Genomic DNA, 27600 nt, shown 5'->3' with positions numbered 1-27600 from the left:
CTTTGATGTGGTCCAAGACTCAAAGTGGGCGGACAGCGCAGTGGATGAGTTCTGGTGGACCTGAGAGCCAGACATTTGGTGATAGACTTTAGCCGCCTCCTGCACCTGCCATGTGGAAGGATGCTCTCCAGATGAACCCACCTACCCTCTTCCTTCCTTTGTCCCCTCTCCCAGAACTGCTTCCCTGTAAAACCCTCTGGTCCTGGCTCTTCTTTTCCTCCCTGAGCTCCAGCCCCACCTAAGAGCTGGTAAGCATGGAGACCCTAGACTATGGCCAGCTCCCACAAGGTTCTAAGATGTTTAAGTTCAAGACTGCTTCGTGGGGTAGCAACTGCTTAGCTGACAAAGGGGAACCCCACCGAGTCTCAGAAGGAGGAGCCCCCCCGCCCCCATACCAGACCCTGCATAGCTTCCACCTCTGCTTCATGGCAGCTTCTTCTAGAATTTTCTCAGCATCCAGCTGTGGCCTCTTCTACACGGTGAACCCATTTTCTCAGTCTCAGTGTTCCGTGACCCTCCTTTGCTGAGTCTTTGAAGCTAAAGAGAGATCCCACCCTATCCTCAGGCTCAGTGGAACCTAACCAAGCAAGGCAGACTGGGCACAGGCAGGGCCCTGTGGTCCCTGAGGCTCTGTCCCCACCTCAGGCAGCTGGGTGAACATTGAGCCTGACTGTCAAGAGCTGGCCTCTGACCCCTCCCCTGGCTCCTGGGTGCTGCTCTGACAGGAGCCTGAACTCTGCCCCCTGGGGTCACTGTGCCCTGTAATTAGGCCATAGCTCATATCTGCCTGGGCCTCAGGCCACAGAACAGCTCCAGCTGGCACCCTGTCCATGATGGCTCGTGTGATTAATGGGGGGCCCCACCGGGCCAAGTGGCCCCTGGTAGTAAATGCCGCTTCTCCTTTACTTTTTTTTTCTTCTCACTTTTAAAGTGCCTTTGAGATCTTCCCGTGGTGTGTAGAGAGAGGAGGGAGGGTATTTCTCTATTCCGGCAGGTCAGGACTGGTCACTACGCATGTATCTAATGACTGGGCTTAAGATGGAGAAGGAGGAAATAGCTGAGCCAGGGAACTGGACTCTGAGAACTGACCCTGGCCTACCAGCCTTCTCTATGCTGCAGAGAAGACACAGAACCATGTCTCCCTGGGGAGCTCTGGGTCCTCAGGAAAGCACCCAGGCTTACCATGCTGGAAAGGGAGGTAGGTCCCAGCCAGGCCTGTATTGCATCAACAGGCTGCCTGACCATTGTTTCATGGAGGCTTCTTGGCGTGGCTCCCACCTGGAGGATCATGGGAAATGGGACCCGTGCAAAGCCTCAGAATATGGGAGAGTAGTGTTTGGGGAGTCGAGAACCTTCTGATGAGTTAGATGTTGGGGAGCAAATAGGAGGTAAACTGAGGTGAATGGGGTGTGCTGGGTACTGGCCTTGAGTTGGACTCTTAGCTTTCTGTCCCCAGACGGAACCCTGGTTTGGTGACCAACTGTGCAAACTAAAAAAAAACATAGCCTCCTCCCCTGGGGCTTCTGACCTTCACACTCTAAGTGGCAAGAGCTACAGGCTAGGCTTTCTTTCTTTCTTTCTTTCTTTCTTTCTTTCTTTCTTTCTTTCTTTCTTTTGAAGTCTTCAGCCTCTCTTACGCCTTCATCAGCTGCCATTTAATTGGGAACTTTTGACCTGAGGGAACTCAAAGGTCACATGACCCCCTCCCCTCCCCAAGGCCAGGAGCATCCAGACCCTCCTCCAGGGACCTGTCCTCCACTGTGTCCATTGTGTACCCACTTCTGGATGTATACAGTGGCACAAGCCTATAATCCCAACGCTCGGGAGGTAGAGGCAGGAGGCATGGATTCAAAGCCAGCCTTGGCTGCATAGTGAGTTTGAGAGCAGCCTGGCAATATAAGACCCTGTCTGATAAACAAAACACAAAATCAAAATACTTCTGTGTCCACCTCTGCACAGCATTAAGGAGAGAAACCTCCTCTGCCCTGTGGCCTTCCTGCCCCAAACCAGGAAGTTCTTCCTCATATCTGCCCCACATCTTCTCAATTTAGCTCGGTTTCTTCAGCAGCTGACGATTCCAGGTGTGTTCAAGTCCCATAGCAATAATTTAACAAGGAAGAAAGGGAGCCTCTTCTGCAACCAGTTTATGGCCATTGAGGAATGACCCTGGGGCTCCAAGCAAGAGGGGGCCAAGGTGGGAGGTTGGAGGCAGGAATCTAAAATTTACGCAAAGAGGGCCTTCACTGGGACAGCCTCTTTGAGGGGCCACAGGCTTTGGAAGAAGACCGTTGGAGGCCCACAGGGGATGATATAGGCTCAGGTCCCACAGCTCTGGGCAGAGGCTTCTTATATGCCTGTCTGATGGGTTTGTGGCATTGTGAGGAGGGCTTCCTGACCCTGTATGAGGCTACGTGTGTGTGTGTGTGTGTGTGTGTGTGTGTGTGTGTGTGTGACATCTGCTGCAGGCAGAGTGACCCTGTAATTTATTGTCACCTGGAACTCTGGATTCTAAAGAGGAGCCGTGACCCTGTCAACAGTTTGTGACAGCTGGGTCCTCCAGGCTGCACATGAGGACAGTTTGACAAAGAGGGGGCCCCACCCTCACCCTCCACCTGGCTGATGAGCCAGGCAAGAGAAAGGGTCACTGTGCACAGTGCTGGATAACGTGAAGCTGGGTAGGAAACATGCTGAGCTGAGAGAGAGGAGCAGGAGGCCCGTCCGTGGCAGCGTCCCTTCCCTGGACTTCTTAGCTGGACTGAGAGGTGGCTTTAGAGTAGACAGAAAGCCAAGAAGCCTAACAGGATGGCAAGGCAGGCTCGAGTCTCCTCTTCCTCCTCTTCCTCCTCCTCCTCTTCCTCCTCCTCTTCCTCCTCGTTCTCTTTCTCTCCCCTTCTCTTTGGAGACAGAGATCTTGCTGTGCAGGGTCTCACACAGGCTCCACCATGGAGCCGTACCCAAGCTTCCTCTTCCCTTTTCTGGGATTGAAGGGGACCTTCATTTCTGGGGCTGCTATATCAGCTTTGGTGGGACTTCCCACCCTCATACAGTAAGTGTTCTCTCAGAGATATGCAAGTCAGCAGTTACAACTCAAGGTGTCTGTGGTGTAACTACCTTCTCCAGGCCCCAAGGGAGGGAAGGATGATGTGTTCCTATGTCTCTTCTGGCTTTGGTGGCTGTCAACAGTCTTCAGCTTGCACATATATCCCTGACACGCACCCGTGACGGCCTTCACGAGGCCATCTGTATGTGTGTGTTTTATCAGTTTTATCTCTTCCCATCTTCCATGACATTTGTCATGGGTTCAGGGCCCGCCCTGATCCAGTGCAGTCCTTCAGAGCCTCATTTTAATAACTGGAGAAATTCTTTGCAAATAGGGCCACAGTTCTAGGTCATGGGAGGCAGTGCATAAATGTGTCACCTGAGTGGGCACTGCCTCTCTCATTGTGCCTGGCCCACCCAAAGCAGGTAGTTGGATTTAGGGGAGCCACTGTGACAGGCTCTGAGTGGATCCCAGATGGGTGAGCCTGTTGCTGGCTGGACCTGGGTGCCACTTCATCTCACTGTTGACAGGTCTTTCCAAGGAGAAACCAAGACAGTGAATTGGGGGCAGGGCACCTAGGAAGAAGCCAATGGTAGAGGTCTTATCTAGCATGCCAGTAAAAAAACCAGTTGTCTGGGATCCTGAACACGAGGTCTTGACCACACACAGCTGCCTGTGGGCTGCCTGTATTCCGTGTCCTGTTTTGAGGGACCAGGTTTTGCAAGCTTTGCTTGGGAAGAAGCGATGTGGGCACTGGCGCCCTGTGTGCTGGGCTGAGACCCTGTGCCCAGCTTCTCCGAATGTTTGTTCTTTGCTTCTCTTGGTCTTATCTCAGAGACCCAGTGGCAGGAATGGGATTTTTCTGAACTCCCTCACACGATCATTTCAAAGTGTACCCAGCCTGCTTTTGGCATGTGATAGGGGAATTTGAGGGCCCAGAGTGACCTTGGCAGAGGAAGAAGTCTCTTTCTAAAGTCACCAGAAAGTAGCAATGTGGGGCCAGGCTCTGAGGACCACTGAGAGTTTGAGGTCAGCTTGGGCTATGTACAGGGTGAGCCTCTGTCTCAGTGAACCAAGAGAGAAGAGGAGGAGAGAGAAGGGTGGAGGGAGAGGGGGAGACAGCACAGAGTTGACCCTTTGCTTCAGCAGAATGGCCTTCTCTGGCTTTGTCCATGGAACCCCAAATCCCCTGGCAGAATCGCTTCCCAGGGATACCAATTGTACCTCTTCCCAGGAGTGGGTAGATGGACGCCTCTAGCCTTTTTCTCACCCAGAGATGCTGGTTAGATCTTTGGAAGTTCATGCTGGGTTTCCAAAGGCAGGCAGAGAGGATCATGGGACAGGACTCTATGGGCAATGACCTCGGTGTCATGATCCCTGGCCACCATCTGTGGGCCACATGTACAGATAAACCCAGGGTAGCCAGAGCCCTTGGCCGCCATGCTGCAGCCCTGGGCAGAGGTACTCTTTCTTCTAGGGTCTGTTTGCTGGGCTCAGCAGGGTCTGGACCTGAGGAAGGTGCAGTGGGAGGGGGAGGGGAGGCTCTCCTGAGGTGTCCCGCTGGCACTGTCTGAGAAGGAAGAACTTCCTGTCTTCATATGGACTTGGCCTGGCTTTGTTGTTAAATAACCACGTGGTTGTCGGTAGCGATGGCTGTTTACGGACTTCCTGTACAGGCTCTACTCACTGGGACTAATTTTAAGTTCTTCCTTTGGGACAGTTCTGCTTCCTGAAGGTACATCCCTCCCCATCCCTCCCAGTGTCTCCCATCTGTATCTTCCTCCTGTCCTAAGCCTGCTCCCCGCCCCCTACCTACTGCCCATCCCCCCACCAGCAGCCCAGGCCTCTGAAAGTAGCTCCTGAGACAGGGACCCCCAAGGGAAGATGGTCACTAGGGTCCCCGTGTTGGGATAGGACAGAGGGGACAAGGCCACAAAAGGCAACAGAGTCCAGTGTGTCCCGAGGAGCCCTGAGGACGGCAAACTGGTCCCCAGAGAAGTCCTGCCTCAGAATTCAGAGAGCTGGAGTATTGATACTTGGTTTTGGAGAGGACTAGCATGTGGCCTCCGTCAGGTCCCAGACAGAAGCAGAGGCAGGCCACCTAAGATGAGGTAAAGGTAGCAGGGTGCCTGAGCCACAAGTGTGGCCTCAGCCGGGAGAGATGGGCCACTGTCACTGCATCACACGTGTGACGTGTACCGTCATGCACAGGTAGCTAAGGTTTGGAGTTCCAGGATATAGAAGCTCACTGTGGCCCCAGCACTGTTTAGTTTGAGCCTTCAGCTGTCAACCTTGAATGAGGCTCTCAGATGGGTCTCATGCCACAAGGTCAGCTGGGGAAGGCATGGGGTCCTTGCTCTACATTTTCAGTCTCCACAGGGTGGGAGTTGCAGCCTCCAGTTTGGGCTGAGTAGGAGGCTAAGGCCCAGCTCTGCCAAGGCCAAGGCCTTGCCCACTGCCCCGCCCCACTCTTTCCCAGAGTAAGGAGCTGGGCCCAAGGCTCAGTTCTCAAAGGAGCCTGAGAGCAGGGCAGGACAGTTGCGGCCCGGCCCGGGAACCTTCTGGTTCACCACCCACCAGCTCCTCTCCATACAGGTGCGTTGTTACCAGTGGGTGGACTGACAGCTTTCCTCTGTGGCACCCTCTGTCCTATGCCCTGGGTGGTGGACTCTGCCTTCCATGTGGCTAGTGTATGCTGCAGTTCCTGGTTAGAAGCCTGATTTGAGTATCTCATAGACTGAGCTACGATTCTATGCTGTTCCCTCCCGGTGCTGTTTTGCCTCCAGCTTGCTGTTTCCTTACTGGACAGTGGTCTCAGGCTGGGGCGAGGCTTTGCAGCTTTCCCTGGTCCCTCCCAGAGCAGGCCCGATACAATCCGTGCACCAGGAAGTGTTCGATCCGGTTTCAGGAGCCAGGAGCAGTTCAGAGGTTCCCGCAGCCTGCGGTCAGAGCAGGGGCCTTAACAATGGTCCCTTGTGCTTGCTACATTCCTCCTTAAACAGGCCCAGACCCAGGCTGCTCAGGCTTAGGCCCCCCACGGGTTCTGGGGAAGGAGGGTTTACAGCTGGAAGGAGGCTGCTGGCCTTTCTGTGGATAGCAGCTGAGGCAAAGTGCTTGAGGGACAAGGGGAGGGACTTGTGCTTTGGGAAAGGAGTGAGCTGGGAGCTTGTGCAAAGTCCTCCAGAACCACCAGAACTTTCCTAGCAAGGTGCATCTTTGAAGACTGCACTCCCGCCCGTGACGGGGGAGTTAGGACCCTGTGTATGTGGCTTGTATCCTGCTATCTTTACTAAATATTCTCAGCATTTCTCATCTATCGCAACGTGATTCCGATGACTCTATGAGATTCTGGCCTGTATACCCGAACTGTTTTCAGAGTTTGCCATGTTTGTGTGGATGTAGGTGCCCTCCTACATAAATCTTCTGATTATTTCCTTGGGATGCAAATCCCAGAAGTGGGCGGGGCATAAGATTCCTCAATAGCCTTTGGTTCCAGTTAGGAGGGTAGAGGCTGAGGGGCTCAGAGAAGTAGCTGAGACTTGAACCTGGCTTGGGTAGGGGTGAGTCACAGCATTTTGGGTAAAAAAGGCCTGGGTGGCCCCCTCCTGCCATAAGGGCTGGTGGTACTGTTTTAGCTACCGGGGCAGTGTGGAGACTTATATGTTCTGTATATAATTTGGGGTGCTCACTGGGGTTCCTCTGGCTGCACTAACTCAAACCTGTGCCTGGCTACGCCTCTACTAAGCCAGTCACTGGGATCAGATATGTAGTCAAGTCAGGGTCTCAGACAGATGCCCTGGACTGAGCTGCAGTGTGGCACATTGTACCCTCCCACTGGGCTCCGTAGAGGAAGGGCCTGATGACCTCACACCACTCCGACTCTCCTGCATCTCCTGCTTCTGTTCCAGGCTGCTATACTGCAATATTGGTGACAGGATGGACACATCCATTCTCTCTCAGTTCTGGAGTTTAAAGTCAAAGTGTCAGTAAAGTTGTACTCTATCCAAACACCCCAAGGGAGGATACTTCCTGTCTGTCCCAGCAGCTGTGGCTGGAGACACTCAGATGGCCTCTGGCTTCCAGCTCTCCGGATAATCTTTTGCCTTTCTCTTTCAAGGACACTGCTTGGTGTCCATCCCAAATCAGAAGTATTCTTATCTTGATTACAGTGTAAGACCCGTTTCCCACAAAGTTCTGAGGGGTTAGCACTTGAAGAGGTCTTTTTGTTGGGGGAAGTTTCCAGAATCACTGCATAACCCTTGAAGAAAGTGGGGCGTCTTGGGCTGGGTGGGATTGAAAGTGATGCCTCTGCTCCCGAGGCCCATCCTCTAAGCCCGCAGTCACGCTGTTGGAAGTTAGTGAGGTCATGGTGGTGCCGTGAGTGGCCATGTCTAGTGTTGAACATACTCCCGAAGCCCGTGGCCCGTGGGGTGGGGAAGGAGTGTGTGGGCAGCGTAGGATCCAGGAAGGCTGGGGAGAGCCTGGCTTGGCACCTGATTCTTCTCCTAAGGAGGACAGGCACTTATCTGGGGATGGATCTGAGCCAAGGCAGGCTCTCCCTCTGTGTACACACATTGTATAGATAGCCAAGGACCTAGGACCTTGAGACCATGGGTGACTGAGGCCTGTGGATGCAGTTTGTTCAGCTCATTTTGCTTTGTGCCAGCATTCAAAATTAGCATGGAAATGTGGACTGTTGGCAGAATGCACAGGCAGAGACCAAGGTTCCATTGACATTGCTGAGGATGTGGGAGGGGGAGGGGGTGTGGGCAGGGATGGGAATGGGGTAGAGCAGCCTTGAGACTGGGCGTAGGGATGGTGAGTGGTGGGGGTGATTGCAGTTTATGATTGGCCCAGGGTCTTGTTCCCTTCTTTGTCCACCAGAAGGAAAGGGGTCCCTACAGGAGTGCTGCAGTCTGGGGAGCCAGGCACCAGGAGCTTGCATTTCTTCTGCCTTTCCCCTCTGCAGTTATATCAACACAATGCAGTCTTGCCACTATCAGGGCAGCAGGTGCCTGCTTGCAAGGCTTGTTAGGAGTGGGCCTGTGGGCTATAGGAGGGAGCTAGCCACTCCTCCCAGCCATTTGTAAACGATTCTGCCCTAGTTGCTCTTGGGGGTCTCTGGAGAGGCTAGTGTATATATAGGCTGGGGAACCAAGGGGGTGCCACCTATGTGGTGGCTACAGGGGTACCATCATTTATTCTGGGTAAACCCCTAGTGTGGCGGCTTCGGGGTCATTCTCTGCTCCTGAGGATAACTCCTCACCGGTGCTCTGTAAATAAGCCCAAGAAATACACCAGTTCCCGAGGGGGGGGGGGCTTTAAAGTGATATATTAATTCCTTGGGAGACATAACTGTGTTTCCCAAGAAAGAAACTCTAACAAAACCCATGTGTGCATGTGTGTGTGTGCACGTGCGTGCATGTGTGCGTGTGTGCGTGTGTGCGTGTGTGTATGTATATGTGGTGCACATTCAGAGTTGACCTCAGTTGTTTTTGAGTGAGCGTCTCACTAGCCTGGAATGCTAAGCGACCCTGGAGCTGTTGCCAGGGGTTGGGCCAGCTCTTGGTCCTTTTTGCTGTGGGTAGGAAGAGGGAAGGCATCATGGGGTCCCATGAAACCTGGGTTCTGGGGCTGAGGCTGGGGGAGACCCTGCATTGTCTGGAGCCTGGGCTGGTGAGTGTTCCTGCCACGTGGGCCTTTCTGGCTCTTCATCTGCCTAACCTAAACAGCTGGTGTTCATTTCACTGGTGGCTGCAGAGACAAGAGACTGGAGGCCTCCTAGTCACCACCCTCTGCTCCCCTGGGAGCAGTCAACACGGCCGAGCGGAAACACTGGGCCTCAGGGTAGGGGCAGGGTGGTCAGTGTCCTGCAGGACACAGCCCAGAGTACTAGATTGACAGGGTCAAGGCTGATGAGGTCTGTCAGGAAGCATGTGCTGAGCTAAGGGACCAGGGGGTTAAGGGTTCCAGCCTTGGTATCAGAGATGGATGCTATGGTTCCTTTCTGTTGGGCCAGGGGCATAGTATTCTTTTAAAAATTACATTTATTTAGTTATATGTGCATGTGGGTCAGAGGACACATGGGGTCCCTGCTTTACACACTAAACTGTTTTGTTGGCTAGGCAGGTAAGAATCCCTTTTTAAATGTGTATGTGAGGGTGCCTCAGTGAATCTGTGTGGCATATGTGTGTGGGAGCTTGCAGAGGTCGGAAGAGGGCATCAGATCCCCTGAAACTGGAGTTCTGGGTGGTTGTGAGCCACCAGGTAGGTGCTGGGAATCAAACCTAGGTCCTTTGTAAGAGCAGTGAGGGCCCTTAACCACTGAGCTCTCCAGCCCCAGGAATAGTATTCCTTATAGTGCAGCTGTTGAGGTGTCTTGGGATGTCATGGTGGGCTGTGCTCTCTCGGCTGATGGTGTCTGGGTGTGTGTCAGGGGAGGAGAGGAAGAAGGAGAGGAGAGCACAGGAGAGAAACTCCGCAGTCCTAAGTCTCTAGAGGGGGTGGCTGTATGGTTTGGGTTGTAACCACAGCAGAACAAGAGAGAGGCTACTATCCTCTCAGGCCAGCCTCCCGAGTGTCAGAGTGTCAGAGTGTCAGAGTGTCAGAGTGTCAGAGTGTCAGAGTGTCAGGTACTCTGGGAGGTCCTGGGATGAACTTGTCTGTCTCTCATACTTACCACATGCAGGCCAAAAAGGGAGGTGGCTTCCTCGTAAGCCCCATAACATCCTACCCAGCACACCTTTCTCTGTCCTTCCTTCTTTCCGTTTTGAACGTGTTGGGTATTGATCCCAGTGTTTTGTGCCTAGTAGGCAGGTACTCCGTCACTGAGGTCTCTCTCTCCCTTGCTTTTTGTGGGAAGGGAAAGGTTCTCACAGAGTTACTTGAGCTGCTTTGAACTTGGTCTGTAGCACAAGCAGGCCTTGAACCTGAGATCTTTCCTCAGCTTCCCAAGTAGCTGGGCTTCTCCACTTCCCTTGGCCTGGCAGCTCTGCCCTTCTTTAACATAGAGAATGCCATGTAATGCCAGGGCCCCTTTGCCAGTGTGCACACCACAGCCTCTCTTCTCTCTCTCTTCCAGCCTTAAAGAGATCGTTCGAAGTCGAGGAGATTGAGCCACCCAACTCCACGCCACCCCGGAGGGTCCAGACCCCTCTGCTCCGAGCCACGGTGGCCAGCTCCAGCCAGAAATTCCAGGACCTGGGGGTGAAGAACTCAGAGCCTGCTGCTCGCCTTGTAGACTCCCTGAGCCAGCGCTCGCCCAAGCCTTCCCTGCGGAGGGTGGAGCTGGCAGGGGCCAAGGCGCCTGAGCCCATGTCTCGTCGCACAGAGCTCTCGATCGACATCTCCTCCAAGCAGGTGGAGAGCACCCCCTCCACTGCCGGGCCCTCACGGTTCGGGCTTAAGAGGGCCGAAGTCCTGGGCCACAAGACACCAGAGCCTGTCCCTCGGAGGACGGAGATTACCCTAGTCAAGCCTCAGGAGCCAGTGCTTCGCAGGGTAGAGACCCCTGCCTCCAAGATCCCCGAGGGCTCTGCCGTGCCTGTTACTGATGCAGCCCCCAAAAGGGTAGAGATCCAGGTGCCCAAGCCAGCTGAGGCACCCAACTGCCCGCTCCCGCCCCAGACCCCGGAGAACTCCGAGGCCCCGATGTCTCAGCTGCAGAGCAGGCTGGAGCCCAGGCCCCCTGTGGCTGAGGTCCCATATCGGAATCAAGAAGGTGAGTACCTCAGCACTGGGTCTTCAGGCTGTGTACTTGGGGTAGGACCTTGCTCTGAGGTTCCTCGAAGAACCTCTGTGTGTGTGTGTGTGTGTGTGTGTGTGTGTGTGTGTGTGTGTGTGTGTATGACACATACTTCCATGGAAATGGCAAAAGACCTGGATGTGCAGAGTTGCGTCCCAAGGCTCAGGGCCACAGCAAGAGCCTGCGGTTGAGAAGCACTTGTGGGTACCAAGCTTCTTTGGTGGCCACTGCCAGGCCTCCGTCATGTGATCCTGGAACTGTGAATCTTGAGCAGTGGAGGGGAGTAGTTGGTGCCAGAGCCGTGTGTGCTCCCATGGCTCTTGGAACAAGCCATGTTCTGGTGATCGCTAGGTCTCTGGGTGGGCCTTCTGGGATACAGATCTCACCCATGAGGAAGCACGGCCTGAGTGTCAGGTGAAGGCCCAGAGCTGAGGATGGGGAGGAGGAACGTGAGTCCTCCCTCCAGTCCTGCTATCTCTCTAGTCTGGCCTTCTCCCTACATGAGTAACTTCTCACTGCTGCCCCAGGACCCACTTAAGGAAGGGAAGGGTGTGTGTTGGCTCTCGGCTCCAGGGGACACAGTCATCATGGTGGAGAAAGCCAGATGGCAGTGGCATGTTCGCAGTCCGGAAGCAGAGGGTGACGACGAGGTCCCACTCCTTTAATTACCATCATTAATTGTAGCGAAACACACACAAGATAGGTTGACTGCTGCGGTCCTGTTAATGGATGCAGCTCAGTGCTGCTGGGCACATCCAGGTTGTGCCACAAGTACCACCTCCGGGAATTTCCAGAACTTTCTACACCTCAATAGAAACTCTGCTCCCCACAAAGTAACTCCTTATGCCTCCTTCCTCAGGTCATGAGAGCCCCATGCTTCTTTCTAGGTGAGGCTGCCCTACTCCATTCTCTCTGGCTTCTTGAGACTTTCATGGTGGCCTCGGTGTTCATCCGTATTAGACCCTATGTCAGAACCTGATTCCTTTAACAAACTGAACCATGTTATATGCACAGCAGAACACTTTCTCCCCCATGATGGACTTGTGCTTGCCAGGCAAGTGCTCTCCCACTGAGCTGTCCCCAGTTCAGGTAGAATCAGTTTGTCCACCGATGTACATCTGACTGACTCCAAGCATTCGCCTCTCATAAACAATGCTGCAGCGTCCTGGGGCTGCACGTAGCTTTTCAAGCCTCTGTTCTTTGATTCTTTAGTGGTTGGTGGCCTTGGGACCAGGATGGGGTGACGGTGTGGGGACCTGGGGCTCAGCCTTCTTAGAGTGTCAGATGTCAGACCACAGTAAGTAACCAGGGACTCATGAACCTGTGAAGGGTCCTTCCAGGCCTGGGTGTGTGCCTGCTTCTCTCCCTAAGTCCTAAGCTTGACCCTGTTGAGGGTTGACCAGACTGAGCGTCCAGACCTCAGGTGGAGGGAACCAAGGCCCTGTGCACTGTTGAGGGCTCAGTGCCCTGTGTTCCCTCCACAGAGCCTGATTGATCTGAGACCTCCAAAGGCATCAGCTACACCTCCCTCCTGAGAGGAGATGTTCACACTGCTGAGTCAGACAGGATGTGGTTGGAAAGACAGGCAGCTGCACCTGCCACCCAGCTGTTGATTGTAGCTGGTGCTGGGTGCACAGAAGGTGGTCCTGGTTCTGGGGCCGGGTGGGGAACGTCTGCTGAAGGATGTTGCTTGTCTTCCAGTGAGGATGCAGCTCAGACGCTGCACAGGGGATTGGGCCATAGGGACTAGTCCACAGCCTCTGCCCTCGCCAGCTTGTGGGTAGACATTGAAAAAGCTCTGTGGAAACCTGTTGAAGAGGGCAGGAACTTAATAGACCAGGGTAAAGAAAGGTCCTGTGTGGGTGTGTGCATTTGTGTGTCTGTTAGTATGTGTGTGTGCAGGTGTGTATGTATGTGTGTGTCTGGTGTGTGTATGTGTGTATATGTGTGTGCATGTGTGTGTCTGGTGTGTGTATGTGTGTGCATGTGTGTGTGTGTGCATGAATATGTATGTGTGTCTGGTTTGTGTGTATGTGTGTATATGTGTGGTGTGTGTGTGTGCATGCATGTATGTGCCTGTCTGTGTGTGTGTGTGTGTGTGCAAGTGTATGCACATGAATATATATGTGTGTATCTGGTGTGTGTGTATGTGGGTATATATGTGTCTTGTGTGTGTGTATGTCTGTGGTGTGTGTATGTGTGTGATGTGTGTATGTCTATGGTGTGTGTGGTGTGTGTGTGGGGCATGTGTGTGTATGTGTGTTTGTCTGTCTGTATGTGTATGTGTGTATACATGTATGTATTTCTGGTGTCTGTGTCTCTGTGTGTATGTATAGGTGTGCATGTGTGTTTCTGTGTGTATGTGTGTGTATATATGTGTGTATGTGTGTACCTATGTGTATATATGTGTGTATATGTGTATGTATGTGTGCATGTGTGTCCATGTGTGTATATGTGTGTGCTGTGTGTGTGTATATCTGTGTGTATGTCTGTGGTGTGTGTATGTCTGTGCACATAAATAAGTGTGTCTGGTTTGTGTGTATATGTGTGGTGTGTGTGTGTGCATGTGTGTGTCTGTGTGTGTATGTATGTATACATGTCTGTCTGTCTGTGTGTCTGTGTGTATGTATGGGTGTGCATGTGTGTTTCTGTGTATATGTGTACATATGTGTATGTATGTATACATGTATGTGTGTCTGTGTGTATGTATGGGTGTGCATGTGTGTTTCTGTGTATATGTGTACATATGTGTGTGTCTGTGTGTATATGGTGTGTGTATGTGTGTGTAAGGCAGAGGTCAGCTTTTGTGTTATTCCTCAGGAGGCATCCACCTTGCTTTTTTTTCTTTGAAGATTCATTTATTTTATTTATGTGTGTGTATTTTGCCTGCATACATATACATGTGCACCGTGTGTATGGCTGGTGCCATGGACCCCCTGGAACTGTAGTTACAGACAGTTGTAAGCGGCCATGTGGCTGCTGGGAATTGAACTTGGGCTGTCTAGAGAAATATTCAGTGTTCCTATCTGCTGAACCATTTCTTATAGTTCCCAGTTTGCTAATTTTTTTCAGTTTTAGATATATTTATCTTATTTTTTGTGTACGATTGATTTAACTTCATGTATGCATGTGTACCGAGTGCATATGCAGTGCCTGCAGAGGTCAGAAGAGGGCGTCAGATGTCCTGGATTTAGAGTTGAGGATGGTTGTGAACCACCACGTGGGTGCTGGGACTGAGCACGAGCCATCTCTCCAGCCTACACTGTCTGGGGCCAGGCCCTCTCGCTGGAATCTGGGCTGGCCTGTCCGGCTGTCTGACCAGCAGTCTCCCAGTCTCTTTGTGCCTGTACCTCTCCAGTGCTAATATGGTAAGTGCTTATGACACTTGTGGGTGCTGGGAATGACTCAGGTCCTTGTGCTTATATGGCTGTATTTACCAATGGCTGAACACACAGAAGGCCCTTCGTGGTTGTCTAGAGCCCCAAGATAGTGGAGGACAGGGCAGAGCAAAAGAGAGTGACAAGGCAAGCAGGGCCTTCTCCAGGGAGCCTATTGGAAAACTTATGGTGTGTCTCTGGGGAACTGTCTCATCTCCCCACCCCCCACCCCCAGCCTCTTCTCCGATGCTACAGCCTGGTCTCCTCCTCTGGGAGGTCCATGGGGCATCCATGGGGTCTCTGGTACCCTTGCTGAGCTGTTCCTGGCTAGACACCCAACAGCAGGGTCCTTCCTGCTCTCCAGCTCTCCAGCTCTCCCCTCGACTCTTCTCTGGGTTTTCACACCTTCCTCACAAGCCTTTAGCTCCGACCTCTTGACCCCCAGCTCTTGTGTTGGTAAACTCCTACACTCCCCTCAAATCCCTACCCATCCTTCCCCATAGGTGGACACACCCTCCCTTCCTGTAACTCCGGGCCATCTTCGCTTTCTCCTAGGTTGTAAATTACTGGCATGTGTAAATTACATTTTCCCACTGCTGGTCTGTTTTTTACCCCAGCGCAGAAAACAGATTTCCATGGGACAATCAGTAATTTTCGATTCTTCAAAATGCAGAAAATTGTAAGCATTAGGAAAGAACTAAATTTTAACCATAAGCTCGCATCACCCTCAGCATTCTGCCACACACTCTTTAGAATTCTGTCAGCACCCGACTGGAGGCTGGGGTCCTCGGAGGAAGGGGGCACAGCCAGCCCACTGTCTATTTTTACAGAGTATCCTAAGGTAACTAGTAAGTGACTCGGACAATAAAAATTAATGGTGGCGCCTGACAGACGGTGACCCGGGGACATTTTAGCGGCTGCTGCAGGCACATGCAGGGACCCCAAAGCCTCCCCCAAGGGACCAAGCTAATGCTTCTCGTTCGCTGCTCCACATCCTTCAGTGCTGGGGGCCAAGTAGAGGGGGAGAGCCATCCTCAGAGTGCACTGGTGAGGGGTCAGGGAGGAGTAAGGGGACTTAGATGGCTGAAGGGGAAAGGCGCCGAGGCTCCCTGGCCTCTGAGATCTAAGCTCTGTTATATATATGTTGGGTTCCCGTTGTCATAGAGCCCTTGGTGATGCTGGGATACCTCGAGGGCAGGCTGCTGGCTCAGCCCCTTCAGCCTCCCTTCTGGCACACAGCCACACTTGGTGGCTCCCCAGACTGCCTTATAAGGAGGGTGCTGCACTTGCCTGCCACTCCCTCAGGCTCTTGGTACCTTGCCTTCTCTGGTGCTCATGAGGCCTGCTGAGTTCCTGGGTGTGTCCAGGCTGCACCTCCACTTCTCAGCCTGCTCAGTTTCTGAGTCGGGTCTATCAGTAGGGTTGGTCCCTGGTTGCTTGCCTGGGATGGGTGGCTGACCACCAGCCATGTGTCCTGGGTGTTGTGTCTACATCAGACCCAAGGACAGATAGGGGAGAGGCCCCAAGCAGACAGTGGGGTTACAAATCCATTGTGGCATGGAGGGGGTTAATCAGAGCATAGGTTCCCTGAAGCCACCCAACAGGTGGGTGTCACAGAAGAGGGGAACTCCTGGACAGGAAGGCCTGGGCTCCAAATAAGGAAGACTGTACCAGGTTCAGCCTGGGGAGGACTTAGCATCTCCCACAAGTTGAGGTGTCCGGTTGGAAAGTGGGTGATCACCATGAGGACTGGCAGGGAGATAACCCAGGCTCTGCTGAGGGCTCCATAAACAGCCATCGTATTTGCAGGGTACCTACAGGCTGTGGGGACCGCCCTGACTGTCCATGGGCTCAGCTCTCCTCGGGGTGGGTTAAGGCTGCCGGTGAAAGCCTGTTTGTGCTTCGTGAGGCCAGCAGAGAAGTTGCTCACCAGGGCCTGAGGAGCCTCCTGTGTTTCTTCTGGAGGGATCTGGCCACGTCTGCAGGAAGGACATTCCTACCAAGCCGCTGCACCCACATGGCCCTCTCTGCTCTTTGCCACAGTGGCCACCCTGTTCTGGGACTGGATGTCTTTTCCTCCTGAGAATGGACCTGTTCAGTCTGAGCTCTCCCAGACTCTTCCCACCTAGGGTAAGGTAGAAAACTGGAGGGCTGGGGGGCAGAGTGGTCAGAGCAGCGGGATCTGCTTTAAGATGGAGGCAGACAGAACCTGGCTCTGGGGTCCACGCAAAGTCCCTCCCTGGCTGCCTACCCAGCTGTCTGCCGCCCAGCTGTCTGCAGAACCAAGGCCGCAGTGATGAGGGAGAGCCAGGCCTCTCCACGGATCACGGCCCAGCAGCTGTGGAATACCTTAAATAGAGAGAAAGACAGCTGGGGCACGCCTGCCTGGGGGGCGGGTCCTGTTCCACCCCTCCAATTCTGTGGCTGAGGCTCTGACCACCCAGCGGTGCCTCAGGATTGAGCCTGGATTGAGCCTGGCCCGGCACATGGCACTGTGTGACCCTCCCACACCCACCCACATGGAGCAGTTGCCCAAGGAGAAACCATGCCCATATCCTCAGCCTCTAAGCCCTGGACAGCTGCTGGATCCAGGGTCTGAATGGTGGTATGGCTATTGAGGGTGGCCCAGAGCAGATAGCCATGCTTTCCCCGTGTGGCTGGACAGAAGGCACATTCATCCCGGAAGCAGCACACTGATGTTCCCAGCTGACACCCGGGATGTGGGCAGACTCTGACTAGACTCTGCATTTCTCTGGTGGCCAAGGAGAGTGCCACGTGGCACATGCTGGCCCTGTCCCCAGAGCCTCAAGTCTGGGAGTTGCAAAGGAAGGTATATCCAGGGCTCTCACTTCCTCTAGGCCTTGCAGTGGACAGGGTAGGTCCCTTCCCCATTACGGGAAATCCTTTACCCTCCTGTGGTCAACAGACCAGGGGCATTGGGATCTGAAACCTAGTTTCCTTCCAGTTCTTTGCAAACATTGGGCACAGGAGAGAATAAAACAGAGTGGGTGGTGGAAGAAAGATCTGGAGTTCTGTCCAGCCCGAGGCATGTGTGAGCCATCTCAGCAATAAAACCAGTGGAGGCAGGAAGTTTGGGGAGATAGTGATTAAGAGTGCTTGTTACACTAGGCATGTAGTCATGCCTTTAATCTCAAGCACTCCAGAGGCAGAGGCAGGTGGATCTCTGTGAGTTCAAGACCAGCCTGGTCTACAGAGTGAGTTCCAAGATAGCCAGGGCTACACTCTGTTTCCGAAGAAAGAAAGAAAAATTGTTGCTTTTTCAGAGGGCCTAATTTCAGTTCCCAGCATCCATATTGGATGGCTTCTAACCACCTAGAACTCAAGCTCCAGGGAATCTGATGCCCTCTTCTGGACTTCACAAGCCCCTCTCCTTCTCTCCCTCCATCTCTCCCTCCCTCCCTCCATCGCTGGGCTTAGCAATTAAGAGCACACTCTGCTCTGGCAGAGGACTTGAGTTTGATTCCCAGCACCCACATTAGGTGACTTACAACTACCTACCCAGTGTTTCCGGCTTCCACCCAAACGTGATATATAAATGAAAATTAAAAAATTAAAAATCCTAACAGACAAATTCCCCCTAAACTAATAACCAGCAGGCTTATGAGGAGTTGGGGGTGCCAGAAGGCTCCTGTGCCCTTTGACCCCATCCCTGCTTCTGACTACCTCACTTTCCCCCAAGAGCACCAACTCTCTGGGAAAGTCCCTGTGTGCGGGTCCCTGCCCTCTATCTGACTCCCAGAGAAGCAGAGAGTTGGTGCCAGGCAGGCTTTGCTCACTTTTTGGGGCCTGGGATCCTGTTTCTGCTCTGCCCTGGGCCTGATGACTTATCCCTCTGGCCCTTTTTTTTTTTTTTTTTTTTTTTTTTTTTAATGTGTGTGTTCAGAATGGGTGTGGCTCCTCATTAGGACAAAGAGTGGGGGTGGGAGCCAGCACCCAGGAGTTTGTGTTACATGCATACATGAAAACTGAGCTCCACCCTTATTTAAGGAAGCCGTGTCTTGCATGCAGACTAGAGGAAATGCTAGAATTTTCAGGTCTCCTGGTCCAGAGGCCCTGTCCATGGGCCTTGCTCCCACCCACAGGTGGACCCACACAGGTGCTGACTTGCTCACTGGCTCCTACCTTTTCCTGTTCAGCTTTCAACCATGTATTCTGAAAGGTCTTTTTTGCTCACTGCTAGATTGTATATCCTAAGGATCCCAAGAAGCCTAAAAAGGAAGCTGTCTCCCTCCCTCGCTGTTCTCAGGAGGGTGTACCATGATGGCTGGGCGTGCTGACAACGTTTGGAATTTTGTGTGTGCAGACTTTGTTAAAAAGCCTGTGTGTGGTGGACAGGGGTGTTGGCTTAGTGGTGAAGCACCGGATTAGCATTTGAGGCCTTGGGTTGGATCCTTAACATGGCCAAGAGAAAAATAAAAAGGGGAAAAAAAAAAATCTCTGTTATAGAGACATCTTGAGAATGCAGAGGAAGCAGAGGTAACTTTCAGTTGTTTCTGCTTAGAATGCTACATGTGTTTGTATCCAGCATCAAAGAGTTAGAAGATTCTTGGCAGTGGTGGGATTTGAACCCAGTGCCTCATGCTTGCCAGGCACACAGTTCTAACCCCAGCATTTCAGGCTGCCACGCTCATTACGTCGTAGAGGACAGTACTGCTCTGATCCTCCTGCCTCCAGAGACCGCTAGTCTCAGAGGTATGTACACGCCTCACCAATCTTTTAATTTTTACATTTTTATTATTTTTTGAGACAGTTTATGTAGACTTTGCTGAACACAACTCAATCTGTAGACCAGGCTAGCCTCAAACTCTCAGAGATCCACCCTCCTTTGCCTTTGGGATTACAGGCATGTGGCACCACACCTAGCTAAATTTTATTTACTTACGGACATGTGTCTGTGTGTCTGTGTGTGTCTGTGTGTGTCTGTGTGTGTGGGGGGGGTTATGGACATATTTGTACAAGTGTCCTCAGAGGCCAAAGGCTTTGGATTCTGGAACTAGGGTTGTTTGTGAGCCATTTATTTCATGTATTTGAGTATACTGTGGCTGTCTTCAGAGACACCAGAAGAGGGCATCGGATCCCATTACAGATAGTTGTGAGCCACCATGTGGTTGCTGGGAATTGAACTCAGGACCTCTGGAAGAGCAGTCAGTACTCTTAACCGCTGAGCCATCTCACCAGCCCCTCATTCATTTTTTAAAGAACCTGGAATTGGGCCTAGACGTGCTCACCCGTCATCCTGACACTCAGCAGGCTGGGGCTGGAAGACCTGAGTTTAAGGCCAGCCTGAGCTAATGTGAAGAAGCTATCTAGAGAAGAGGCTGTATTGAGCATCTTACACTGTGTGTGTATGTGCGCGTGCATGCCTGTGTTCGTGTGTGTGTGTGTGTGTGTCTCTGTATGTGTGTGCATGTGTGTGAGTGTGTGTGTCTGTACATGTGTGTGTCTGTGTGTCTCTGTGTGTGTGTCTGTACATGTGTGTGTCTCTGGATGTGTGTGCATGTGCGTGAGTGTGTGTGTGTGTGCTCATGCATGTGATTTCCATGTGCTCCTTGGAAGTGCAAGTTTCTGCATCTGAGTAAGTGCAGGCTTAAAGTTTGACCAGTCCCACATTAGCCTCAAGCAGTTACAACATTTATAATTTTTATTATTTAAAATTGTGTGTCTCTGCATGCATCTTTGTATGGGTATGTGCCAGTGAGTGCAGGTGCCCTTGTGGGAGGTGTCTGATCCCCTCGAGCTGGACGCCCAGGCAGTTGTGAGCCGCCTGCTGTGGGTGCTGGGATCCTCTTCGAGAGCAATACTTCCTCTTGAGTCCTGAGCCATCTCTCCAGCTCTCAGTCTGTCATTAAAGCGCTTTTAGGCGTAGTGAATGGAAGAGCACGCGCACTCCCCTCATGCCGAGGGGACGGGTGCTGCCCAGTGGGTTTGAATTTATTTGTATAGCTCTGTACTAAGAAGCTTCGTGTTGCTACATGAGACAGCTGACTTATAAGGAGGAGATTTCGCTGGCAGTACAGGAGGTTACCACATCCAGCAGCCTCGTGGTCAGGAGCTGGAACACGTGCTGGGGGTACATAGCCATAGCCAGAAAGCCCACTGTTACGATGAACCAGGAAACAGGGACCCAGTCTCTTTGGAGGACCTATGCTGGGGGAACTGGGTTCCTCCCACTCTCCCTCCCTAACAGTATCACCATGCGGAGCAGATATTTAGCAGTGAGTCTCTGGGAGACATTTCACCTCAAAACTACATCAGTCTTAGTTACGTGTTCTCACTGTGCAGACCAGGCTGGCCCCAAACTTACAGAGATCCGATGAGGTGTCTGTCGCCTGTATGTTTTGAATATTTGTTACAGACCAAGGTCCGTGGTTCTCTTCCAGCTGGATTGTTAACTATTATGTTTTCTTACTGACTAAAAATGGTAATTTTTAAGTTAATTATTTTTTTTTAAAATTTTGTACCTTATGTGTGTTTTCCTGTATGCAGATCTGTGCACCAAGAGCATGCTTGTTATACTTGTGAAGACCAGAAGGGGTCAGTGTTTTCCTGGAACCAGAGTTACAGATCATTGTGAGCTGTCATGTGGGTGCAGGGAACTGAACCTAGCTCCCCAGCAACCTCTGAGCTATCGCTCCAGCCCCATGATTTCTTTTCTAAGAGGTTTTTGAGCGGATGGTGGTGGTCAGACCTTGAGAGGTTCGAACAGGGAGATTGCCAGTAGTTAAGAGACCAACCTGGGCGACACAGTGAATACTTAAGATCCTTCATTGGAGGGAGGGAGCCGGAGAGAAAGAGGGGGACGGGGAGGGGCAGGGAGAGGGAGAGGGGGAGAAAAATTCTTTTGACCTTTGTTGTGTGTGGTAAGAGGTTTAAGCCCCCTACCCCACAGAGCTATAGTGTGTTCTTGCAAACAGAAAATCTGAAGGCTTGTGTTGGTCAGGCTTCTGCTTTTTCTTTAAGTGTTTGGGTTTCACATCCTGCTGCATTCCAGAATTATAGACAAGAATTTCATCCATGTTTTCTTCTAATGTTTCTGTGGTTTTATTTTTTATGTACTGATGTTGTTAATCTGCTGGAATTTATTTCGGTTTGAGCATCGTGGTGGGATCTGGAGTTTTGAGTTGGGTTTTTTTTTTTTTTTTTTTTTTTTTTCACAGATGCACAGTGAGCTGGCTTTGCAGTGTGGGGCGTGTGCTGAGCTATTTTTGCTTTTTTTTTGGTGACAGCGTGGTGCTGGCTTAGCAGAAACACCCTGGATGTGTTTCTTTCTTCCTCTCCTTCTGGACCGCTTTCACACACAGTCCTGTCTTTGTTAAGACTGTTAAGGCACTCACTAGTGAAACCATCTGGGCCTCATACTTTTGTGGGTGACTAGCATTGAAAGAAAAAAAAAAAACACTTAAAGTTACTTTCCATGGGGCTGTGAGTTTGGAGAGACTCTTCAAAACTTACTTTTTAGGCCTGAGGATGTGGCGGGGTGCTGGCCTAGGAGGCACGACTGCTTTTTATCCCAAGCACCGAAAGAAATCAATTATTGTTTAGTTGGGTGTGTAGTGAATGCACGTAATTCAAGCATTTGGGAAGCAGAGACAGGAGAGTCATGAGTCTGAGGTTAACTTGGGCTATATAGTGAATTCTGGGCCAGCCCAGGCTACACAGGAAGACCTAATCTTAATGCATACATATATGTACGTATGTATGCATATGTATTTGTGAGATGGCTCAGTGGGTAAAAGTGATCTCTTAGTCTCCTGAAAACCACACAAAGATGGATGCAAAGAACTGGCTCCACAAGGTTGTCCTCTGGACCTCCACACGAGTACGGTGGTGTGTACCCCCAGTCATGCGTGTAAGAGCAACAATAGTTTTAAAATGTGTTTGTATGTGGTGTATGCATGCCCAGATGTGGAGCCCCGAGGAGAAGGCCTAGGGTTTTCCACCACTATTCTCTTGAGATTGTTGGTCTCTCACTAAACCTGAAGCCCCAGTGTTTGGCCAGGCTAGGTGGCCAGCCAGCTTCCTAATGCTGAGAACTTTAATACAGTTCCTCATGTTGTGGTGACCCCCCCCACCATAAAATTATTTTCATTGCTACTTTATAAGTCTAATTTTGCTACTGTGTGATTTGTAATGTAAATATCTGATATGCAGGATATCTGACAGGCGACCCCAAAAGGGATCAAGACCTGCAGGCTGAGAACCACTGTCCAAAAAAAAAAAAAAAAATCATTCACTCATCTATTTAAAATCATTCAGACCATTCAGGGATGGTTGCTTTAGCACCTTCTGGGGGAGGGCATGTAGAGGGGACAGTTCGTTGTGACTCCCCTCAGCATCTGTCCAGGTGGGATATGGTTCCACCTGCAGGGGGCTGGGGGACAGCGAATATATGAGCTGTCACACATGCTCTGGGCCACGATGTTCTAAAGCATATCTGTGCACTAGAGAGTGGCATAAGTTCTGAGAGGGACATGTGCAGAGGACCCTGGACCCTGAGAAGCAAGGCCACCTACCCACCTTCCATTGTGGCAACCTTGGAGGAAGGAATGATGGGAAAAGAACTGTCTTAGACTGGGGGAAGGGCAGTGGTCCAGGCAGGATGCTAGATTTCAGGATCACCAAGTCTGGAATCTTCCAGAAAGTAGCTGAAGAAGCACATTTTACATCAGGGTATAGGGTGTGTGTGTGTGTGTGTGTGTGTGTGTGTGTATGTGTGTGTACACACATGCATGTGCGAGTGTCTGTGCACGCGTATGCGTGTGTGCATGTGTGTGTGCGTATGTGTGTGTGTGTGTGAGTGCACATGCGTGTCTGCCTTGATCTCTCTCCACCTTATACATTGAGGTGGGGTCTCTCACAAAAACCTAGAGCTCACTGGGTCTTGCTAAGCAGCTCCAGAACTCCCAGTACCTGAGATTACAGGCAGCTGAGGATCTAAACTCTGGTCCTCACACTTGAGTGCTTTATCCACCAAGCCTCTTCTCCAGTCCCCTCACCTCTTTAATGTACACAGTTGTGTGAATTTCTTTGTCCTTTCCTTTCTCCTTGTTTTCTCCCTGTAGCCCAGGCTGGCCTAGAACTTGGTATCTATTGGAAGATGACTTTGAGTTCCTGATCCTCCTGTCTCCACCTCAGGCCGACATTATAGCACAATTCTGTGGTTTTTCAATCACAACCCAGACTTCATGATGCACAGGTCCCTGCAGCCCACGGGACCACCTACTTGCTCCAAGACATGGCTTTTCATCACTCCTCCTTCACAGCCAGTTTAAGAAAATGTTTACCAGCTGGGTGGTGGTGGCGCACGCCTTTAATCCCAGCACTTGGGAGGCAGAGGCAGGAGGATTTCTGAGTTCGAGGCCAGCCTGGTCTACAGAGTGAGTTCCAGGACAGCCAGGGCTACACAGAGAAACCCTGTCTCGAAAAACCAAAAAAAAAAAAAAAAAAAGAAAGAAAAAAAAGAAAAAAAATGTTTACCTCTCTAGAAGGAGCTGCCATTCTGCCACCGCCATCACTGGGACTTTCCATCTAGGGGTTTCTATTCTGAAGCTTTCTTATTTGTGGGATCACATGCTATGGCCTTTTGTGTCTCTTGTTTTTCCATTCTTGTAGCCCAGGTTAGCCTCAGAGTCACTACAAGCTCTTGATCCACCTTCCCAAATGCTGGGATTACAGGTGTGACCCCACACTTGGCATACAGATATATCGAGGCAAGCTAGGTTAGCTTTCTCTTGCTGTGACAAAATACTCGGGATAAACAGCTCGGCTCCGTCCATGCCTGGTTGGCCCCTTGTTGCAGCAGTCCACTTCATGATGGGAGCAGAGGGCAGAGGGCAGCGCTCACCTTGTAGTGGCCAGAAGCAGAGAGGGTCAGGAAGGTGCTGAGTTTTCAGTATCTTCTTTATGGCTAGCCCTCTGTGCCCGAAGTTACCTAAAGGCCTCACAGGTGTGCAGCATGGTCACAGTTTAGTCTATAGAGCAGCGTGTTTACTCTGGGGTTTTGAGAGTGAGCGTCAACTTAATGGTGACTAATTCTTCCGAACACTCACACTGCATACGACAGATGAGTCTGTGTCCCCAGGGAGGTGATGTCCCTGGGGATGTCATGCTTGCTCGGGAGGAGGTGAGCAGCCCAGGGTGAAGAAGAAGAATGAGGAATGGCTCAGCTGTGGATGCCTGGTACTGAGGCAAACAGGATCAGTGTAAGCCTTAGGGTGGGCTCCAGATGTGCAGGCTGGAGGGTGCCAAGCACATCTGGAGGTTGGACAAGAGGAATGAAGCACAGACTCTGGAGCAGAACGCAAGGGGTGTGCGGAACCCGGAATCTAGACAAATGGTGTCTTAATGCAGTGGGGGTCGGGGGTTGTCTTTTCCCTCCCAGTGCTGGCATGGAACTCAGGGCTTTGTATGTGTGAGGCAGGTGTTCTACCATTGAGTGACATCCTCAGCCGGTTAATATAATTGTGTGTGTGTGTGTGTGTGTAAGTGTGCATGTGTATATATGTTGTGTGTGCATGTGTGAATGTGTGTGTGCATGTGTGAATATGCATGCGTATGTGTGCGTCTATGTGTGCCCACACATGAGTGTGTGCATGTATATGTGCGAGTATGTGTGTATGTGTACATGCGTGTGCATGTATATGTGTGTGTGTATGTATATATGTGTGTGCATGTGAGTGTGCATGTGTATGCATATGTGTATGTGTGTATATATGTGTGCATGTATATATGTGTCTGCACATGAATGTATGTGTCATATGTGTGTGTTCATGTGTGTGCGCACACATGTGTAGGTCAGAAGTTGACACTGAGTGCCTTCTTCAGTCACTCTCTGCCTTATTACTTGGTGCTCACCTGTTTGGCTAGCTGGCTGGCCAGCAGCCAGCAGGAATCCTCCTGATTCTGCCTCCCTGTGCTGCTGCCATGCCTGCCTGCCTGCCTGCCTGCCTGCCTGCCTGCCTGCCTGCCTGCCTGCCTGCCTGCCTTCCTTCCTTCCTTCCTTCCTTCCTTCCTTCCTTCCTTCCTTCCTTCCTTCCTTCCTTCTTTCTTTCTTTCTTTCTTTCTTTCTTTCTTTCAGTTTTTTGAGACAGGGTTTCTCTGTATAGCCCTGGCTGTCCTGGAACTCACTCTGTAGACCAGGCTGGCCTCAAACTCAGAAATCTGCCTGCCTCTGCCTCCCAAGTGCTGGGACTAAAGGCGTGCACCACCAAAGCCCGGCTCTGTCTTTTAACGTGTGCTGCTGACTAGTCTTTCTTCCTGCTTGTTCAGCAAGTGCTGTACACACTGAGCTGTCTCCTAGACTCGCAACATGGTGTTTTCAAAACCCGAAATTATACTGGTCAACTTCTATGGTAGACACATTTCAAACTTTCATCTAGACATAGGCCCACCATACTTCCAGCTCCCTGGCCTAGTTTGAACTAGTTTGAAGTCTGGTTTGCCTTTGAAGCTGGGGTGAGGACAGGTCAGCAGAGGCTCAGTCTCAGCAGCTCATGAATCGGCTGTGGCCACGTGGCATTGCTGGAGTATGAGAAGGGTGAGTCACTGGCTCAAAGCAGCCGTCTATACCCTACAGCTCCGAGTACAGGAAGCACAGCCCTGAGGGTGCCACCTGCCTTCCACGCAGTGTCCGGGTTCTTCACAGGTCCCCTATCTCCAGTCTATAAAGCCCTCTGATTTTTGGGTCCCAGAAGCCCTTAATGTCTGAATCCCCAGTCACTTTATCCATAGATGAAAGGGGGACCCCAACCTTAAACTCTCCTGCGCTATATTCATGAGCACCAATAAGCTGCTGACTCAACGTTTTGGCTCCAGACCAGTTGGGCATTCTCTTTGTTGGTTGTCTTGTCTGCAAATTCCCTGCTGTCTCTACCTTCCCAGGGCATTGGGATATGGCTTGCAGTAGATCTGGGGTTCAGAACCCTATGGAAGGCAGGAGCTGTGGAGCTCAGGAAAGTGCTTGCCTGTGTACATAAAGGCCTGGATTCCATCCTCAGCACCACAAAAAACCCGACAAGGTGCTGCTGCATCCTGTAATCCCAGAATTTGACAAATGGAGGCAGGAGGCACGAATTCAAGGCTATCCTCGGCTACATTATCAAGACCAACCTGGGTACATGAGATGCTGTCTCAAAACCAAACCAAACCATAAAGCCAGGCAACCTGCATTTGAATTTTGGCCCCGACATTCCTGGTTCGAAAGCTCAGGACAGTCTCATGCCTCATGCCTCAGTTTCCCCACTTGCCAGGTTGTTGAGAGGTTGAGTGGATGGAAGTGCAGAGAAGTGCCTGGGCATTGTGATGGTATGCTGAGCTGCGCATAGTAGGTAGGCACTTAGTAGGTGTTTGGTGGTGTCAGTACTGACTTCCCTGTGCCTCTGGCATGGTGAGGGACAACTTTGACAGAGGATGATGTCTTCCAGAACAGACATCTCTTAGTATGTGCAAGAGGAGAGTGAGCTTCTGATGGATTGTCAAGGTGATTCCTGACTTCCTGCCTGACTCCAGGCTGTGGTCCCTGGCCAAGGGCCATTGTCTTTGTTTGCAAGAGTTTCCTGTCATCCATATGTCTGTTCATACCTGAGCTCCCATGAGGGTTTGGACCACTCACGCCCGTTGTCTGCCACTGTGGAACATCTTAAATGGCCAAGAGCTGAAGTCTTACCTTCCTTGCTGCCCAGGTTGTTGGCCCCTGAGGTTAGAGATGGTCACTGCCCCATCCATCCATGAGTGTCATGACAGCCTTGATGACTAGGACTTCACCTCAGGGGCTACTGGCTCCTGGGACAGCTCTGCCTGCCTGGCCTCTTGACAGGTTTTTATTGCCCCCATGACCAGGAGAGTCCCTTGGTTTCTACTCTATGCTCTCATGTCTCCAAGGCCAACGGGCTCTCATGTCTCTAATGATATCAAAGCTGCTCTAACAAGTCACTTCTGCTCTGGGGCCCCCTGAGCTGGCCAAAGGGCCCTTTGGAGCTCCCTGTTCATGTAGACACTGGAGTCCCACATGGCCCTGCTTCCAGGGCTGGACCAAGACTTGGGGCACATGCTGCTTTTGATCTGAGCTAAGGATAGGACAAACTGGTGGCTACTGTGGCCCCTTCCTTCTGCCTCTCAGGGCTCTGGGCTAGCCCACCCCTGCCACAAGCAGTAGAAGGCTGCTCCTAGCTACTGTCCCTAGGCCACTTCCTCTCATCTGTCCCTTACTGTTTTTCTGGGCAGAGAGAAGAGATGGAGTGGGGTACAGTTCAGATGAGCAGAGCCCCAGCTGTGGAAAATCTTCCTGTGTCTGACTTCAGAGCAGGTCCTGTTTGCAAACCTGCCCAATCTCCTGTTCTACCAAGGATGGGGAGTCCTCGTGTTTGTGTGGATGTGTGCGTTCACATGTGTGTATGTTTGTGTATGTACGAGTGTATGTG

The 27600-nt window shown here is 51.5% G+C and overlaps 1 protein-coding gene across 6 annotated transcripts in view; it reads left to right on the top strand.

The window, feature by feature from the left end:
• Septin9 (septin 9) overlaps positions 1-27600 on the top strand; it is a 167755-nt gene that overhangs the window by 83686 nt on the left and 56469 nt on the right. For 5 of the 6 annotated variants that reach the window (XM_076935407.1, XM_034505461.2, XM_076935409.1 and 2 more), the window contains one exon: positions 10122-10760. In XM_076935407.1, coding sequence (XP_076791522.1) covers positions 10122-10760 — 639 coding nt within the window. Of the gene's footprint in view, positions 1-5502; positions 5636-10121; positions 10761-27600 lie in introns of those variants that run through there. The other variant, XM_076935410.1, reaches the window with a different exon arrangement.

The sequence above is a fragment of the Arvicanthis niloticus genome, chromosome 6, assembly GCF_011762505.2.
Source record: "Arvicanthis niloticus isolate mArvNil1 chromosome 6, mArvNil1.pat.X, whole genome shotgun sequence".
NCBI classification, from domain to species: domain Eukaryota; kingdom Metazoa; phylum Chordata; class Mammalia; order Rodentia; family Muridae; genus Arvicanthis; species Arvicanthis niloticus.
The sequence above is the reverse complement of the archived record's forward strand: the minus strand, read 5'-3'. Positions and strand labels throughout refer to the sequence as shown.